This window comes from Podarcis filfolensis (assembly GCF_964270895.1).
Source record: "Podarcis filfolensis genome assembly, chromosome: 3".
Taxonomy (NCBI): domain Eukaryota; kingdom Metazoa; phylum Chordata; class Lepidosauria; order Squamata; family Lacertidae; genus Podarcis; species Podarcis filfolensis.
The window spans coordinates 122,001,283-122,019,623 of NC_139606.1; the positions used below are offsets into that span (position 1 = coordinate 122,001,283).

The window sequence follows — 18,341 nt, forward strand, 5'->3', positions numbered from 1 at the left end:
CAGGGCTATTCCTGCATGGAGCCTCCAGGACCAGAGCCAGTCTACCTTAGCGGGCCAAAGGCGCTCTCCTCCTGCTTGGGATGCCTGGGTGCCACTGTGGGCGCAGGATCCTGGGCCGGATGGGTCCCTTTGGCGCGATGCACCTTCCTCAGGGCTATTCCTGCATGGAGCCTCCAGGGCCAGAGCCAGTCTACCTTAGAGGGCAAAAGGCGCTCTCCTCCTGCTTGGGGCGCCTGGGTGCCACTGTGGGCACAGGATCCTGGGCCGGATGGGTCCCTTTGGCGCGATGCACCTTCCTCAGGGCTATTCCTGCATGGAGCCTCCAGGGGCAGAGCCAGTCTACCTTAGCGGGCAAAAGGCGCTCTCCTCCTGCTAGGGGGTGCCTGGGTGCCACTGTGGGCGCAGGATCCTGGGCCGGATGGGTCCCCTTTGGCACGATGCACCTTCCTCAGAGCTCTTCCTGCATGGAGCCTCCATGGACAGAGCCAGTCTACCTTAGCGGGCAAAAGGCGCTCTCCTCCTGCTTGGGGGTGCCTGGGTGCCACTGTGGGCACAGGATCCTGGGCCGGATGGGTCCCCTTTGGCGCGATGCACCTTCCTCAGAGCTCTTCCTGCATGGAGCCTCCATGGACAGAGCCAGTCTACCTTAGCGGGCAAAAGGCGCTCTCCTCCTGCTTGGGGGTGCCTGGGTGCCACTGTGGGCGCAGGATCCTGGGCCGGATGGGTCCCTTTGGCGCGATGCACCTTCCTCAGAGCTCTTCCTGCATGGAGCCTCCAGGGCCAGAGCCAGTCTACCTTAGAGGGCAAAAGGCGCTCTCCTCCTGCTTGGGGATGCCTGGGTGCCACTGTGGGCGCAGGATCCTGGGCCGGATGGGTCCCTTTGGCGCGATGCACCTTCCTCAGAGCTCTTCCTGCATGGAGCCTCCAGGGGCAGAGCCAGTCTACCTTAGAGGGCAAAAGGCGCTCTCCTCCTGCTTGGGGGTGCCTGGGTGCCACTGTGGGCGCAGGATCCTGGGCCGGATGGGTCCCCTTTGGCGCGATGCACCTTCCTCAGAGCTCTTCCTGCATGGAGCCTCCAGGGCCAGAGCCAGTCTACCTTAGCGGGCCAAAGGCGCTCTCCTCCTGCTTGGGATGCCTGGGTGCCACTGTGGGCACAGGATCCTGGGCCGGATGGGTCCCTTTGGCGCGATGCACCTTCCTCAGGGCTATTCCTGCATGGAGCCTCCAGGACCAGAGCCAGTCTACCTTAGCGGGCGAAAGGCGCTCTCCTCCTGCTTGGGATGCCTGGGTGCCACTGTGGGCGCAGGATCCTGGGCCGGATGGGTCCCTTTGGCGCGATGCACCTTCCTCAGGGCTATTCCTGCATGGAGCCTCCAGGGCCAGAGCCAGTCTACCTTAGAGGGCAAAAGGCGCTCTCCTCCTGCTTGGGGCGCCTGGGTGCCACTGTGGGCACAGGATCCTGGGCCGGATGGGTCCCTTTGGCGCGATGCACCTTCCTCAGGGCTATTCCTGCATGGAGCCTCCAGGGCCAGAGCCAGTCTACCTTAGAGGGCAAAAGGCGCTCTCCTCCTGCTTGGGGCGCCTGGCTGCCACTGTGGGCACAGGATCCTGGGCCGGATGGGCCCCTTTGGCGTGATGCACCTTCCTCAGAGCTCTTCCTGCATGGAGCCTCCATGGACAGAGCCAGTCTACCTTAGCGGGCAAAAGGCGCTCTCCTCCTGCTTGGGGGCGCCTGGGTGCCACTGTGGGCGCAGGATCCTGGGCCGGATGGGTCCCTTTGGCTCCATGCAGCTGCCTTGGGGCTCTTCCTGGTTTCTGAGGAGTCCTGCATGGAGCCTCCAGGGCCAGAGCCAGTCTACCTTAGAGGGCAAAAGGCGCTCTCCTCCTGCTTGGGGATGCCTGGGTGCCACTGTGGGCGCAGGATCCTGGGCCGGATGGGTCCCTTTGGCGCGATGCACCTTCCTCGGAGCTCTTCCTGCATGGAGCCTCCAGGGCCAGAGCCAGTCTACCTTAGAGGGCAAAAGGCGCTCTCCTCCTGCTTGGGATGCCTGGGTGCCACTGTGGGCGCAGGATCCTGGGCCGGATGGGTCCCTTTGGCGCGATGCACCTTCCTCAGGGCTATTCCTGCATGGAGCCTCCAGGGCCAGAGCCAGTCTACCTTAGAGGGCAAAAGGCGCTCTCCTCCTGCTTGGGGCGCCTGGGTGCCACTGTGGGCACAGGATCCTGGGCCGGATGGGTCCCTTTGGCGCGATGCACCTTCCTCAGAGCTCTTCCTGCATGGAGCCTCCAGGGCCAGAGCCAGTCTACCTTAGAGGGCAAAAGGCGCTCTCCTCCTGCTTGGGGGTGCCTGGGTGCCACTGTGGGCGCAGGATCCTGGGCCGGATGGGTCCCTTTGGCGCGATGCACCTTCCTCAGAGCTCTTCCTGCATGGAGCCTCCAGGGCCAGAGCCAGTCTACCTTAGAGGGCAAAAGGCGCTCTCCTCCTGCTTGGGGGTGCCTGGGTGCCACTGTGGGCGCAGGATCCTGGGCCGGATGGGTCCCTTTGGCGCGATGCACCTTCCTCAGAGCTCTCCCTGGTTTCTGAGGAGTCCTGCATGGAGCCTCCAGGGCCAGAGCCAGTCTACCTTAGAGGGCAAAAGGCGCTCTCCTCCTGCTTGGGGATGCCTGGGTGCCACTGTGGGCGCAGGATCCTGGGCCGGATGGGTCCCTTTGGCGCGATGCACCTTCCTCGGAGCTCTTCCTGCATGGAGCCTCCAGGGCCAGAGCCAGTCTACCTTAGAGGGCAAAAGGCGCTCTCCTCCTGCTTGGGATGCCTGGGTGCCACTGTGGGCGCAGGATCCTGGGCCGGATGGGTCCCTTTGGCGCGATGCACCTTCCTCAGGGCTATTCCTGCATGGAGCCTCCAGGGCCAGAGCCAGTCTACCTTAGAGGGCAAAAGGCGCTCTCCTCCTGCTTGGGGCGCCTGGGTGCCACTGTGGGCACAGGATCCTGGGCCGGATGGGTCCCTTTGGCGCGATGCACCTTCCTCAGAGCTCTTCCTGCATGGAGCCTCCAGGGCCAGAGCCAGTCTACCTTAGAGGGCAAAAGGCGCTCTCCTCCTGCTTGGGGGTGCCTGGGTGCCACTGTGGGCGCAGGATCCTGGGCCGGATGGGTCCCTTTGGCGCGATGCACCTTCCTCAGAGCTCTTCCTGCATGGAGCCTCCAGGGCCAGAGCCAGTCTACCTTAGAGGGCAAAAGGCGCTCTCCTCCTGCTTGGGGGTGCCTGGGTGCCACTGTGGGCGCAGGATCCTGGGCCGGATGGGTCCCTTTGGCGCGATGCACCTTCCTCAGAGCTCTCCCTGGTTTCTGAGGAGTCCTGCATGGAGCCTCCATGGACAGAGCCAGTCTACCTTAGAGGGCAAAAGGCGCTCTCCTCCTGCTTGGGGGTGCCTGGGTGCCACTGTGGGCGCAGGATCCTGGGCCGCATGGGTCCCTTTGGCGCGATGCACCTTCCTCAGAGCTCTTCCTGCATGGAGCCTCCAGGGCCAGAGCCAGTCTACCTTAGAGGGCCAAAGGCGCTCTCCTCCTGCATGCAGCCTCCCACTGCTCTCCCAGATTGTTAGACATCCCGTCGACTGTCCCCGGGACAGGGGAGGCTGCTGGTCCCTTGACAGCTCTGGCCCTGCCTGCCTTGAGCCCTGGCCCCAGAGGCCAGAAAGTGCCAGCCCTCCAGGCCCCCCCGCCCTGCCTTCTGCCCTGCCCATCCTCTTTCCCCCTCCGGCCCCCAGGCTCCCCCCAAAGGAGGTCAGCTGAGCCGCCCTCCTAGAGAGGAGGGGAAACGGCGGAGGCGGGTCTTCCGGAGCCCCTCCCTGGCCCCTCTGGCCTCCTCCGGTGAGTCTCCTCTCTCCCCTCGGGTCCTCTAGGGGGGGCTCCTGCAGGGAGGGGCAGGCAGGGCTTGGCCAAGGGGGGCAGCGAGGGGGTTTCTCCAGCTGGGGGTCCCCAGATGGTCTTGGACTACAACTCCCATCATCCCTGAGCCCTGGCCTGGCTAGCGGGGGGTGATGGGAGTTGTAGTCCAGCCACACCTGGGGACCCCCAGCTGGAGAAAGGCTGGTCCAGATGCTGGACTGAGGACCCCGCGGGGCCCCCCCTTCCAGCTCCGCAATGAAACTGCAGCCCAGACCGAAATCGCTCAGATCTGCCTCCCCCAGACTGAGGAGGAAGCCTTGGGGACTCGGAGGGGACCCAAAGGACATCTAGTCCAGCCCTGCAATGCAGGAATCTCAGCTCAGTTCCCCATTGCAGGCGCCATCCACCTTCTGCTCAGAAACCTCCAAGGAAGGAGAGGCCGCCATCTCTCCTGGGGGTGACAGGGCCCAAGAGCTTAGTTGGGATCTCCTTTCTCCAGGAGGGGGGCTCAGGAGGTCTTGCATCCAAGAGGAGAGGCCATGGTGGGAAGGAGGGGCAGGGTGGTCTAATGGTTGGAGTGCCGGACTGAGACAGGGTTCGGTTCGCCACTCAGCCATGAAGCCCCCTGGGTGACCTTGGATCAGTCACCATCTCTTCGCCTCGCCTTCCTCACAGGGTTGTTGTGCGGGTGAAATAGGGAGGAGGAGAATCACGTATTCCACCTTGAGATCCTGGGAAGATGAAAGTGGTCTGTACGTGTAATAAATAAATCCCAGGGTGCGAGTGGGGTGAAAGAGGCAGCCCCCTCCACGTGCTGAGAGTAAGTGGTAGACCCTCTCTCAACAGCCCCCTCTGCTCAAGCTAAAAGGTAAAGGTACCCCTGCCCGTACGGGCCAGTCGTGTCCGACTCTGGGGTTTCGTGCCCATCTCGCTTAAGAGGCCGGGGGCCAGCGCTGTCCGAGGACACTTCCGGGTCACGTGGCCAGCGTGACAAGCTGCATCTGGCGAGCCAGCGCAGCCCACGGAAACGCCGTTTACCTTCCCGCTAGTAAGCGGTCCCTATTTATCTACTTGCACCCGGGGGTGCTTTCGAACTGCTAGGTTGGCAGGCGCTGGGACCGAGCAGCGGGAGCGCACCCCGCTGTGGGGATTCGAACCCGGCAAGTCCTAGGCACTGAGGTTTTACCCACAGCGCCAAATTCCCCAAGTCCCCTGGCAAGGAGGCTGGGTTGTTAAAGCACTCTAGGAATTGCGGGACAGAGCGCTCTCCTATCCACTCACCGCATCCTGAACAAACTACGGTTCCCAGGATTCTTGGGAGGAAGCCGTAGCTCTTGAAAGGGCTCTGGTCCTGCTTGGCAGATGCACCACGGGTCCGGGGTCTTCTTATTGGCCTTTATAATAATAATAATAATAATTTATTAGTTATACCCACCTGGCTGGGTTTCCCCAGCCACTCTGGGCGGCTTCCAACAAAAGATTAAGAATACTTTAAAACATTAGTGATTCAAAACTTCCCTAAACAGGCCTGCCTTTAGAAACAAGGATCTTTGGAATAATAGGCCCAAATAAATAGGCTGTCTTCTTGTTTCGTTAGTGCATCACAAAATGGGCAGAGATGTCCGCAGCCGGGGCTCAGGATGCGGGCTCTTGGTTCGTGAATCGGTTTAAACCAAAGCAGGAACAAAGAGGAAGGAGGACAGAAGTGAGTGAGAGCGGTCCCTGTGACCCCCCATGCGCCAGGTCAGGAGCGCCTCTGGCTGGGCTGGGATTCAGCCTCCTCGAGAGTCATTTTCCTCCTCTTCCATCTGAAGTCTCTGGGTGAAGGCGGGAGGAGCCTGTGATTGACAGCAGAGCCAGGCCGGAGTGGGGGTGCAGTTCCTCCGAAAGGCCACCAGGGGCCGGAGCCTCTCTCTCTCTCTCTGATTGGCTGCCCAGCCAGTCAAAGGGGGCGGAGCCAGCACTTTGGGCGGGAAAATAAAAGGAGCCGTTTCTGAGGGAGTTTTTAGTCAGGGACAGAGAAGAGCAAATTATTGATCATTATTATGATTATTTTATCATTTATACCCCTCCCATCCGGCTGGGCTCCCCCAGCCACTCTGGGCAGCTTCCAGCACATATAAAGCCATAGTAAAACGTCGACCCTGAAAAGCGAAGCTTCCCCAAAGAGGGCCTTAAAGTGAGACAGGGCTCCTTTGGAAAGGGGGCAGAAAGAGGGATCCGGAGAGGCCTGGACTGAGGGAGGAGAAGTGGCTCTGGATGGAGCCTCCATCCTCTCTGAGGAGAATCTGGTCTCTGGCCAGAGGAAGAGCCGCTGGAGCCTCTGGGGAAGGCAGGCAGACAGGCAGACGGATGGACAGACGGGCGGCACATGGGGGGCTGAGTCTGGGGCAGGAGAGGGAGAAGCCGTGAGAAGACCCTCTGAACCAGAGCTGTCCACTTTCAGATTGGAAAAGAAGGGATCCGCAGCCTCCCCTGTCCCGGGGACAGTCGACGGGATATCTAACAATCCGGGATCGCAGCGGGAAGCGGCGCTGGAATCAGGGAATTTCCTGCAAAAAAAGGAAAGGTTGACAGCTATGCTCTGACCGGGGTCTCCTTCCCGTCTGGAGGGGAGAGGTCTTCCCGAAGGAGAAGGGGACCCCGAGGTCGGTAATATTATTTGGAAAGACCTAAGAGTGTCGGGTCAAGGACGAAAAGGTCCCTTCTAACAATCCGTCAGGAGGGGAGAGGTCTTCCCGAAGGAGAAGGGGATCCCGAGGTCGGTAATCTTATTTGGAAAGACCTCTGCAGTGGCATTGCTCAGAGAACCGGGTCAAGGACGAAACAATATTGTGGAACAATAATGAACATTCAAATTTAAAGAGACCATTCAACATGTACTACTCTGTTTAGGCCTGTGACAGCTTTCTGTTTAGTTTAATAATAACTTAACTTCTGCCTGAAAGAATGCCTCTCCTGACCCAACTTTCTCTCACCAACTTTTTGTGTTAAAAAAAAGCTTTTCTGGTTTGACCAACTCCTGCTTCAGACTGCAAATCACTAGGTTTTCCCTCACACAAGACCCGCACCCCCGACAGCCTGTGGCAAACGGTAGAAATTTGGTGGGGCAACGATAATGAGTGAGTCTGTGACATAACAGTTGGTGCTTAGCGGTGGGCTCTGCTCCAGAGGCTCTTCAGAGATTGGGGTCCAAGTGAACCCCTCATGTCAGCACCTTGAACGGAGCCCCATTGTTGTGGGGACTCAGTGAGGTGGGATAGAAATGCCATTAATAAAGAAAGGCAGCCCCGCCAATAATCTGGGTGCTGCCAGATGGGTCTGGCATGACTTCATTTCGAGAAACCCCTGCTGGGTCTTAGTAATCACAGCATCCTTTTCTCAGTCCTCACAGACTGACGGTTTAATTATCTGTTCTAGGACCTTCCCTGGTTGCCTGGTATCAATCTCAAGCTCACCGGTCGGTAGTTTTTCCTGTTTTTGAAGATGGGGACAACATTTGCCCCCCTCCAGTCTGCAGGAACCTCTCCTGTTCTCCAAGAATCCTCAGAGCTCTAGATGAAGGCTCTGAGCTTACATCCCCAAGCTCCTTCAGTACCTTGGATGAAAGTTCAGTCAGGGATATAGTGCAGTCCAGCCCTGGCTCCTAGCAAGACTCAGCCACGCTTGCTCAGGAAACATTTCTCTTCTCCTGACCAAGTATCAGTCTGATAACAGACCAATATGTTTGCTTTGTAGGCTTTGCTAGTACCTCTAAATCGGACCATCAGAACTTGGCAGAATGCAAAAGGATTCCTTCCGATCTCTTGGAGGCTTCATGAGAGCCCAGATGGATGAGCAAGACTCAGCTGACCCTGAAGCGGGAGGAGGCCCTGCCCTCCAAGCTGGGAGCAGTGGGAGATTATGGGAAAACTCAGAGCAGAAGATCCCAGGTGAGGAGGACACCCTCTGCTCAGAGGTGCAGAGCCAGCAGTTGACACAGTCCGGCTCTCAGGAGACCAAAGGACCCCGAGAGGCTTGCGGCCGACTCCACCACCTTGACTGTCAGTGGCTGAAGCCAGAAAGTCATACGAAAGCTCAGGTGCTGGACCTGGTGATCTTGGAGCAGTTCCTGGCTGTCCTTCCGCTGGAGATGGAGAGCTGGGTGAGGGAATGTGGAGCGGAGACCAGTTCCCAGGCTGTAGCCCTGGCTGAAGGTTTCCTCCTGAGTCAGGCAGAGGAGAGAAAGCAAGCAGAGCAGCAGGTGAGAGAGACTTTCCGCCGGAAACTCCCAAGGGGCTCCAGGCAAGACAGGGAGCCTTCCAAGATGCTCTCCTAACGGCTCGCCCTCTTTGGAGAAGCAAGGGATGAGATCTGCTCCCCTAAAGTGTTTGCTCCGATCTTTCCTTTTCTAATCCTTCTCCCCATTCTCTGTTTTAAATCCTTGTTACTCTTTTAGGAAAAGGGTCTCTTTGCGGAAATGGGCCTGGATTCCTGTGAGGCAGAAAAGACTCCGTTGGACGCCAGAGGGAGGCCACTGGGTAAGGAGGAACTCGTCTTTCTTCTTATTCTATGGATCTTGAAACTAATCTTTGGGTTCTGTTCACATTTGGGGGGGAGGCACTTGGGACCAAAAGCCCAAAGGAGGGCAGATGTATTTTGAAGAACAAAAATTTGAAATGGGTACAATGTCAAAATGCACTCAACAAGCAAGACCTTTTCCATGGCACATCTATGGCACTTATCTCCAAGTGCCGAACCTCTAGTTATAGGTAGGTAGCCGTGTTGGTCTGCCGTAGATGAAACAAAATAAAAAAATCCCTTCCAGTATCACCTTAGAGACCAACTAAGTTTGTTATTGGTATGAGCTTTCATGTGCATGCACACTTCTTCAGTTACACTGAAACAGACTTCTGAAAGAGACTTCTGTTTCAGTGTATCTGAAGAAGTGAGAGACGCAGGAGCTGATGGCTTGCCATTGACTTTTGTCTTTTGCAGGTGAGAGATGGATGCCCCCCAGACCTCCTCATCCATCTTTTCATGAGAACGGAGGAGAAGCAGCAGCTGTGGAAACAGATCTGGTATGGGGAAAGAGCTTTGTGGGGAAAGAGTCAGAGGAGTGGGGCAGCCAGGGAGCTTCTGGGCCGGAAAGAATTTCTCCTCCTCTTGGCTTCTGTCAAAGCCTCTGTCCTGAACAAAGATGGACAATGCCATTCGAGAAACTCTATGTACTGACAGGAATGAACAGCCATCTCTCCTTAACTGGGCTTCGGAATGTCACTATTTTTATGATTTATCATTAGCTGCAGTTATATTTCTATAGTGATCGTTAGATGCCAAAATCTAATCAGGCTTTTAAGCAGTTGAGAAGCCATAGCAAACAGTGGCCAGGATTCACCTCAGCAGCCCCATCAGCTGTACAAGGGGATTCCCCTCCTACCTTTTTTATAAAATAATATTTATTACTTTTAAACCTTACAAAAAGGAGAAAAGAAAAGAAAAGAAAAAAGCAAAAGCAAAAGAAAGAAAAAACAATACAATTCAATATATAAACAATACTCGACACAACATTAACACAAAGATGGACAATGCCATTCAAGAAGGTTTATGTGCTGACAGGAATGAACAGCCATCTCTCCTTAACTGGGCTTCGGAATGTCACTATTTTTATGATTTATCATTAGCTGCAGTTATATTTCTATAGTGATCGTTAGATGCCAAAATCTAATCAGGCTTTTAAGCAGTTGAGAAGCCATAGCAAACAGTGGCCAGGATTCACCTCAGCAGCCCCATCAGCTGTACAAGGGGATTCCCCTCCTACCTTTTTTATAAAATAATATTTATTACTTTTAAACCTTACAAAAAGGAGAAAAGAAAAGAAAAAAAAAAGCAAAAGCAAAAGAAAGAAAAAACAATACAATTCAATATATAAACAATACTCGACACAACATTAACACAAAGATGGACAATGCCATTCAAGAAGGTTTATGTGCTGACAGGAATGAACAGCCATCTCTCCTTAGCTGGGCTTCGGAATGTCACTATTTTTATGATTTATCAGTAGCTGCAGTTATATTTCTATATTGATCTAATCAGGCTTCTAAGCAGTTGAGAAGCTTCCAAGAAGTTGAGAAGCCATAACAAACAGTGGCTGGGATTCACCTCAGCAGCCCCATCAGCTGTAGAAGGGGAATCCCCCTCCTCCCCCTCTCTGTGCCCCCATGAGCCCCTTGAAGTTGGCTGTAGGGCAGAGGGAGGGTCCCATCGCCCCCCAAGCATCGCACAGCGGGAGTAGAGAAGGGAGCGTTCTGTCTGGCAGACAGGAATACTTCCACAGACAGAATAATTTGAAGAACAGCATGCGGAGTTCCACCCATTCACACAAAGATTAATACCCATCATTAGAATGCACAGTAAAATAAATCCACTGAAATGCTAAAATAGGCATCCAGACCTAAAACGTGCAGCAAAATAATCCCATTAAAAGAACACAACAAGGAATGGGCAGAAAACAACTGAGCAATGTGTAGTAGATAATCTTTATGCTGTCTCAGAAGAGGACCTTTTTCCTTTTCCTTCAGGGTCCTCTGTGCTTTGAAGATGTCGCTGTGTATTTCACCGAGGAGGAGTGGGCGTTGCTGGATCCTGACCAGAGAGCTCTGCATAAGGAAGTCATGGAGGAGAATCGTAGGATTGTGGATTCTCTCAGTAAGGATTCCTGCTGGACTTTAATATATGTTTTGAAATACACCCACCCACCCCTGTGAGAATCCTGCAATATTTTGATGGCGCTTGACAGCATCTGGGATTCTCCTTCCCCACAGCTCACCTTGAATCTACTGTTTTGTCTGCAAATATTCTTGCCCCACATATGCCTTTTTAAACCATGACCAGGCTGGTCTGAGCTGCCCAGACCTTCTTGAATGTAACCTTCCATGTGTTGGCAGAAGTAGCAGCTTCTGTGAGGTTTTCTGCTTTTGCTTCTGTCACTTTCTGGTTGACCAAAGAGACAACTGGCCTTGCAGATGGAGGAGATTCCATGATTAGGCCAAACAAGATCTTTTCCGGAAGATGCCAGGCTGTTTGAATCTCAGGTTCCCATCAATCTGTGTGTCATTATCAGTCAACAAAGGCAGTGAACCCTGTAGTAAGACCTCAGATCTAACTTCCTTACGTTCTTCATCTATCACAAACTTTCATTAGCAGTCTTCCATAATTTGGGGCTCCATTTCTTACTGAGGCTCTAATCAGTTTCTCTCTTTGATGCAGGTGCTGATGGATTGGAAATTATGAACAAGGGGAACCGTGACAACATTCACACAGTGGGGAAGTTGTATAAATATTTGGAGTGTGGAGAGAGTTATAGTCTGAGCTCCCATTCTACTTCCCATAAAATATATCCTATTGGGAAAAATCGTTATCGGTACTTGGAAGATGGGAAGACGGTTCGTCAGAAGACATTTCTCACTTTCCCTAAAAGAACTCACAGCAGGGAGAAACCCCATCAGTGTTTGGAATGTGGGAAGAGCTTCAGTCGGAAGGACCATCTCATATCCCATCAAAGTATTCATACAGGGGAGAAACCATATCAGTGCTTAGAATGTGGGAAGAGCTTCAGTCGGAAGGACCATCTCATATGCCATCAAAGAAGTCATACAGGGGAGAAACCATACAAGTGCTTGGAATGTGAAAAGAGCTTCAAACTGAAGAGACATCTCACTTATCATCAAGCAATTCACAGTCGGGAGAGACCATATCAGTGCTTGGAGTGTGGGAAGAGCTTCAGTTGGAAGGACCGTCTCATATACCATCAAAGGATTCATATAGGGGAGAAGCCATATAAATGCTTTGAATGTGGAAGGGGCTTCAGGAAAAGGGTCCATCTCACTTCCCATCAAAGTATTCATACAGGGGAGAAACTATATCAGTGCTTGGAATGTGGGAAGAGCTTCAGTCGGAAGGACCATCTCATATCCCATCAAAGTATTCATACAGGGGAGAAACCATATCAGTGCTTAGAATGTGGGAAGAGCTTCAGTCGGAAGGACTGTCTCATATCCCATCAAAGTATTCATACAGGGGAGAAACCATATCAGTGCTTGGAATGTGGAAAGAATTTTAGTCGGAAGGGTACCCTTACTTCACATGAAAGAATTCACAGAGGAGAGAAACCATATAAATGCTTTGAATGTGGAAGGGGCTTCGTTAGGGGCTGCCAGCTCACTTCCCATCAAACAATTCACACTGGGGAGATACCCCATCAGTGCTTAGAATGTGGGAAGAGCTTCACTAGCAAGAATGGTTTCACTTCCCATCAAAGAATTCATACAGGGGAGAAACCGTATCAGTGCTTGGAATGTGGAAAGAGCTTCAGTCACAGGCTGGGTCTCACTTCCCATCAAAGAATTCATACAGGGGAGAAACCGTATCAGTGCTTGGAATGTGGAAAGAGCTTCAGGCAGAAAGCTAAGCTCACAGATCATCAAATAATTCATACAGGGGAGAAACTATATCAGTGCTTGGAATGTGGAAAGAGCTTCAGTAGGAAGAGAAGTCTGACTTGCCATCAAAGAAGGCATACAAGGTATGAACCCTATAAATGCTTGGAGTGTGGAAAGAGCTTTAGTCGCAAGGATAGACTTACTTCCCATCAAAGAATTCATATAGAGTAGAAGCCATATAAATGCTTTGAATGTGGAAGGGGCTTCATTAAGGGCTGCCAGCTCACTTCCCATCAAAGAATTCATACAGGGGGGAAACCCTATAAGTGCTTGGAATGTGGAAAGGGCTTCAGGCGGAAAGCTAAGCTCACAGATCATCAAAGAATTCATACAGGGGAGAAACCATATCAGTGCTTGGAATGTGGAAAGAGCTTCAGTCAAAAGCATAATCTCACAGCCCATCAAAGAAGTCATACAGGGGAGAAACCCCATCAGTGCTTAGAATGTGGGAAAAGCTTTAATCGCAAAAATAGTCTCACTTCCCATCAAAGAATTCATACAGGGGAGAAACCATATCAGTGCTTGGAATGTGGGAAGAACTTTAGTCGCAAGGATAGACTCACTTCCCATCAAAGAATTCATATAGAGGAGAAACCATATCAGTGCTTAGAATGTGGGAAGAGCTTCAGTCGGAAGGACCATCTCATACCCCATCAAAGAATTCATACAGGGGAGAAACCATATCAGTGCTTGGAATGTGGGAAGAATTTTAGTCGGAAGGATACCCTTACTTCACATGAAAGAATTCACCGAGTGGAGAAACCATATCAGTGCTTAGAATGAGGGAAGAGCTTTAGTCGACAGAATAGTCTCACTTCCCATCAAAGAATTCGTACAGGGGAGAAACCATATCAATGCTTGGAATGTGGAAAGAGCTTCAGTCAGAAGGATACCCTTACTTCCCATCAAACAATTCACCGTGAGGAGAGACCATATCAGTGCTTGGAATGTGGAAAGAGCTTCAAATGGAAGAAAAGTCTCACTTACCATCAAGGAACTCACAGCAGGGAGAATCATGGTATTTGAAGATGGGTCTCCTATGTCCTCTCAATCTCCTCTTTTCTGGGCTAAGCCTACCCAGCTCCTTCTCTCGTTCCTTAAAAGGCTTGCTTTCCAAATGCTTGATTATATTGGTCACTCTTCTCTGCACAGATTCCAACTTCTCAATATCCTCCTTTGATTGTGACATCCAGAATTGAGCACAGGACTCCAGGTGTGGTCTGACCAAGGCAGACGGGAACATAGTATTACTTCCCATGACCTGGACATTAGACGTCTGTTGAGATAGCCTGAAATAGCATTAGCTTATTTTGCTACTGACTCACCTTGTTGACTCACGTTAAGCTTTTGGTGTCCTAAGAGCCTTAGATCCTTTTCACATATGCTGCTGGCAAACGTGGTGTTTTACATAGAATCATAGAATTGTATTTTTTTTTAAACTTTTAATAAATTTTTATTCAATACGAGTTAAAATACATACATAATCACGACAAAAGAAAATACAAAAGAGAAAAACAAATACATCTATCCAAGGAAAAGCAATTAGAGAATATTTTGTCTCTTTTCATATTTACAGTTATTTATACCTCTGTAAAATGCTATTCATGATAACACAGTGAAATGAAATGTAAGATATCAGAATAAAGAAAAAGGGAACAAAAGGAGAATAAAAAAGTAAAAAAAAACAGGTCATATATTGTAATGGTTATATGGGGTTGCTCGTGCGTAAGTTGCCGCCACTCCTGGCTAGGTTGCCTGGTTAAACCTTTTCCTGGCTGGACAGCCCTTCACTTCGTGGCTGTTCAGTCGCTAGCAGAATCCGTCAGTGGGCGTTTCTTGAACTTCTTCCAGCAAAGAAGTTCTTTGACGCCAAGTCTACGCCTACTTTCCCTGCGCGGAAGTCTTCTGCGCAGGGTGGGTGTGGGTAGCGGAGGACCTGTGCTCTCCCCGCTGGTCTCCGGCAAAGAGTCCTGGAGCCCCCTCTCCGATTCCCCCATCCGCCCCCCTTTATCCCTGGTGTTACGCTGATTTCCTTCCCCAGCTGATGAGTTCCCTCTCTCCCTGCTGGGCCCTTCTCCGGCATCGCTTGGGAGCCTTGCCTCCACTTCTGGCTCCGATGTCAGTTCCCTGACATCCACCTCCCCCCCAGGACCCCCTCCACCCCTGGCCCGACCTTTTGACCCAACTTCGTCCCTTTCCTCGGCCGACGATGCGGGGAATCCCCGGAAGGAGCTGTCGCCATCCTCTGAGGATTCAAACTCCGCTTCCCACCCGCTCCGATCTCTTCCCGCGGGGTGGCCCTCCCAGTCCGATTCTTCTTCCTCTGACGCCTCTCCTCCCTCCTCTTCGGAGGCAGGAAAACCCACAAAATCCTATTCATCATCTGTGGTTCCAAATTGCGCCTCCCAGAATCTCGCTAGTGGTTTGGGTTTATCTGGGAACAGGCTGTGGAACTCCTCCATAAGATACCCATCATTGATAGCCTCCGCGGGGACCCACGTGTTTTCTGACTCGGGTTCTCCCTCCCAAGCTACCAAGTACTCCACCTGGCGCCCTCGCCATCTTGAATCGAGTATTTCCATGGCTCGGTTGTGGTGTTCCCTCTCCTCTACCTGCGGGTAGGTGGTGACTTCTCCCTCTCGCCCTGGGAATTCCCGCCCCTCCCTGTACGGTGAGAGTAGGGACCTATGGAACACTGGGTGTATTTTCATGCTGTCCGGCAACTTGAGCTTGAATGCCACGGGGTTCACCTGCTGTGTTACCTCAAAAGGAGTACGCTACAACAGCAGCAAGAATACTTATTGCAAAGTATTGGAAGACACAAGATCTACCCACTTTGGAAGAATGGCAGATGAAGGTGATGGACTATATGGGATTGGCAGAAATGGCTGGCAGAATCCGAGACCAGGGAGAAGAGTCGGTGGAAGAAGATTGGAAGAAATTTAAAGACTATCTACAGAAATATTGTAAAATTAATGAATGTTAGAATGATGTTGGATTGAAATTAAGTGGTTTGCAGCTGTAATGCTTTAAGAGAATATGAAAAAAAAAGGATTATAAATAGATAATAATATAATGGTAAGGATTTGCTGAACCAACAATTTGTGGTGGAATACAAAAAAGGGAGGTACGAGGAGGTCCAGGAAACAAGTTAAAGGAAAATAAGCAATTGAAAATTTATGTGTTTTTAATTATTTTTATTCTGTATTTTTGTTATTTATCTGTTTTTTTCTTTTTCACTTTATTGTAATACTTTAAAAAATCTTAATAAATATCTTATTTTAAAAAAAAAAGGTCCCAGCCGCCTTGGCCGCAACTTCTTGCACCCTCCCTTAAAAGGTAACCCTTGGGTTGACAACCACACCCGGTCTCCCACCCGTATGGTCTCCCCTTCCCGACGGTGCTTGTCTGCCTGCCTCTTGTAAATTTCCTTGGCCCGTTCCAAGTTCATCTTAAGTTGCTGGTGCAAGGCCTCCATTTCTTCCACAAACTGCTCTGCCGCAGGTACGCTCCACCCTTCCTCCCCCCTCCCCGGGAAGGCCCTGGGGTGACACCCATAATTGGCCATGAACGGGCTCATTCCCGTGGACACATGTTCAGCGTTATTGTACGCAAATTCGGCCAGCGCTAGTTTCTCTACCCAATCGTTCTGTCTCTCGCTGACGTAGCAGCGTAGGTATTGCTGGAGTATACTGTTCGCTCTTTCTGCTTGTCCATTGGTTTCCGGGTCTCGCTGTCGAGAAGCCCACCTCGACCTGCAACAAGCTCATGAGCTTCCTCCAGAACCAGGAAGTAAATTGTTTCCCGCGATCCGAGACAACCCTCAAGGGAGCCCATGCAGCCTGAAGATGTGATCTACAAACAACCTGGCTGTTTTCTCTGCCGTTACCGCATGCGAGCAAGCGATGAAATGGCACATTTTTGTTAGCAGGTCGACTACTACCATGACTGCTGTCTTCCCCCTTGACTTGGGCAAATCTGTCATAAAATCTATGGATACCACCTCCCAGGTCTTCCCGGCGTGGGTAAGGGTTCCAGTAACCCTGCAGGGGCCGCCCTCTCCCCCTTTGCCCTCTGGCAGCGGTCGCACCCCCGCACATATTCCCGTACATTCCCTCACCCTTGGCCACCAGAACTGCCTGGTGACAAGCACCATGGTTTTGTGTTGACCAAAATGCCCCGCTGTTGGGTTGTCATGGAGTTGTTTGAGTACCCTTCCCCTCAAGGTCTCCCCCGGTACGTACAGCTCTCCCTTGTAGTACAGTAGCCCTTCCTTTTCCTCAAACCCTCCATGGTTTTCCCTTCCGTCCCGGAGTTCCCCGATTTTTGTTTGAGCGAATTCGTCTTTTCTAGTAAGCCCGGCTAGTTCTCGTTTCCCAACCAACACTCCCCCACACACCCATCGGTTCTCGGGGAACACGTGTCTGACTTCTGGCGGTCCCTCTCCTTCCATGTACTCCGGCTTCCGGGAGAGAGCATCTGCTCTTACGTTTTCCTCTCCCGGCACGTACCGGATCTCGAAGAAAAACTTGGAGAACTCCTGTGCCCATCGAACCTGTCTCTGGTTGAGTACTCGCACAGTCCTCCAGTATTCCAAGTTCTTGTGATCCGTACAAACCTGGATCTTGTGCTGCGCCCCTATTAGCAGATGTCTCCGTCGTTGAAATGCTGCATAAATTGCAAGCAGTTCGCGGTCATACACCATGTAGTTTTGCTCCGACTTGCTCAGCTTCCTCGAGAAAAAGGCACGCGGCCTCCAGCCCTGCTGGGCCCCTGGCTGCAATAGTACCGCTCCGATGGCCCGGTCTGACGCGTCGGTCTCCAGCTTCATTGGCTTCTGCAGATCCACGTGCAGGAGCTGCTCTTCCGAAGCGAACGCCTTCTTCAGCCTTTCAAAGGATTGCTGGGCACTTTCTGTCCAGACGAACTTCTTTTTGCTATGAGACAATCTGTGATGGGCACTGTCAAGTGGGCGAAGTTCTTGATGAACTTCCGGTAGAAGTTGCTGAACCCTAGGAACCTCTGCACGTCCTTCCGGGTTTTGGGGGTCTTCCATTCCAGCACTGCCTGCACCTTGCTGGGGTCCATAGCTAGGCCCTTGTCTGACAACTTGTACCCCAGAAACTCGACTGGCGTGAAATTGGCATTTTTCCAGTTTGACCCACAACTGGTGCTTCTGCAGTCTCTTTAGCACTTCCCTGACGTCTCTGACATGTTGTTTCTCATTGTCCGAATAGATTAAGACGTCGTCCAAAAAGGCTACGCAGTTCTTGTACAGCAGGGGCCCCAACACGTGGTGCATGAAAGCTTGAAAACAGGCGGAGCCTGACTGTAATCCAAATGGCATAACTAAGTACTCAAAGGCCCCCAGGGGGGTGAACATGGTGGTTTTCCATTCGTCCCCCTCCCTCATCCTAATCAAATTGTACGCTCCCCTGAGGTCCAGCTTGGTAAAAAATTTCCCCTGCCAGTGTGGGGGTCCTGCCAGTGTGGCTACGTGAAAGGCAATGGTCTCTGTGTGCCTGGAAACCCTCATTCTCATTGGTGGGGTCTGGTGCGTCACTTCCCCTCCCAGAAGTTCTCTGCCATCGATGGTGGTCACTTGCAAGGGAAAATCCAGGGGCAGCAGGTGGAGTTGGTGCTCCAGAGCGAAGTTCTTGCTGAAGAAATTGCAGGAGCTGCCTGAATCTAGCAGCCCCTTCACCTTAACTGGGTGCCCATTCGGGAGTTCTAGCACCACTTCTATGGCTATAGCTGCCTTGGGGGGGTCTGGCTGGGGCACTTCTATTGGTTGCTGGCCTGGCTGCTGTGCCCGCTGATTGGCAGCCAAGCATTGGCGTTTCCCTGCGCCTGCCCCTTTTCCCCCTCCTCCTCACAGCCAGCATCTCCCACCATCCCTTGCCATGCCTTTCTTTGAGGGCAGACCCTGGCAAAATGTCCTGGCCGTTGGCAGAGGAAACACTTCTTGGTGGT

At 52.3% G+C, this 18,341-nt stretch overlaps 2 protein-coding genes across 2 annotated transcripts in view; both read left to right on the forward strand.

The window, feature by feature from the left end:
- The window catches only part of LOC310758626 (uncharacterized protein), a 40,174-nt gene that overhangs the window by 17,908 nt on the left and 3,925 nt on the right, over nucleotides 1-18,341 (forward strand). The gene's annotated exons all lie outside the window — the stretch shown is intronic.
- On the forward strand, nucleotides 6,724-12,539 carry LOC310759219 (uncharacterized protein; the record flags this gene model as incomplete). Its single annotated transcript, XM_083606163.1, has 5 exons — nucleotides 6,724-8,131; nucleotides 8,327-8,408; nucleotides 8,866-8,948; nucleotides 10,449-10,575; nucleotides 11,137-12,539. The coding sequence occupies exons 1-5, from the start codon at nucleotides 7,670-7,672 to the stop codon at nucleotides 12,537-12,539; spliced, it is 2,157 nt and encodes a 718-aa protein (XP_083462289.1). The 5' UTR covers nucleotides 6,724-7,669.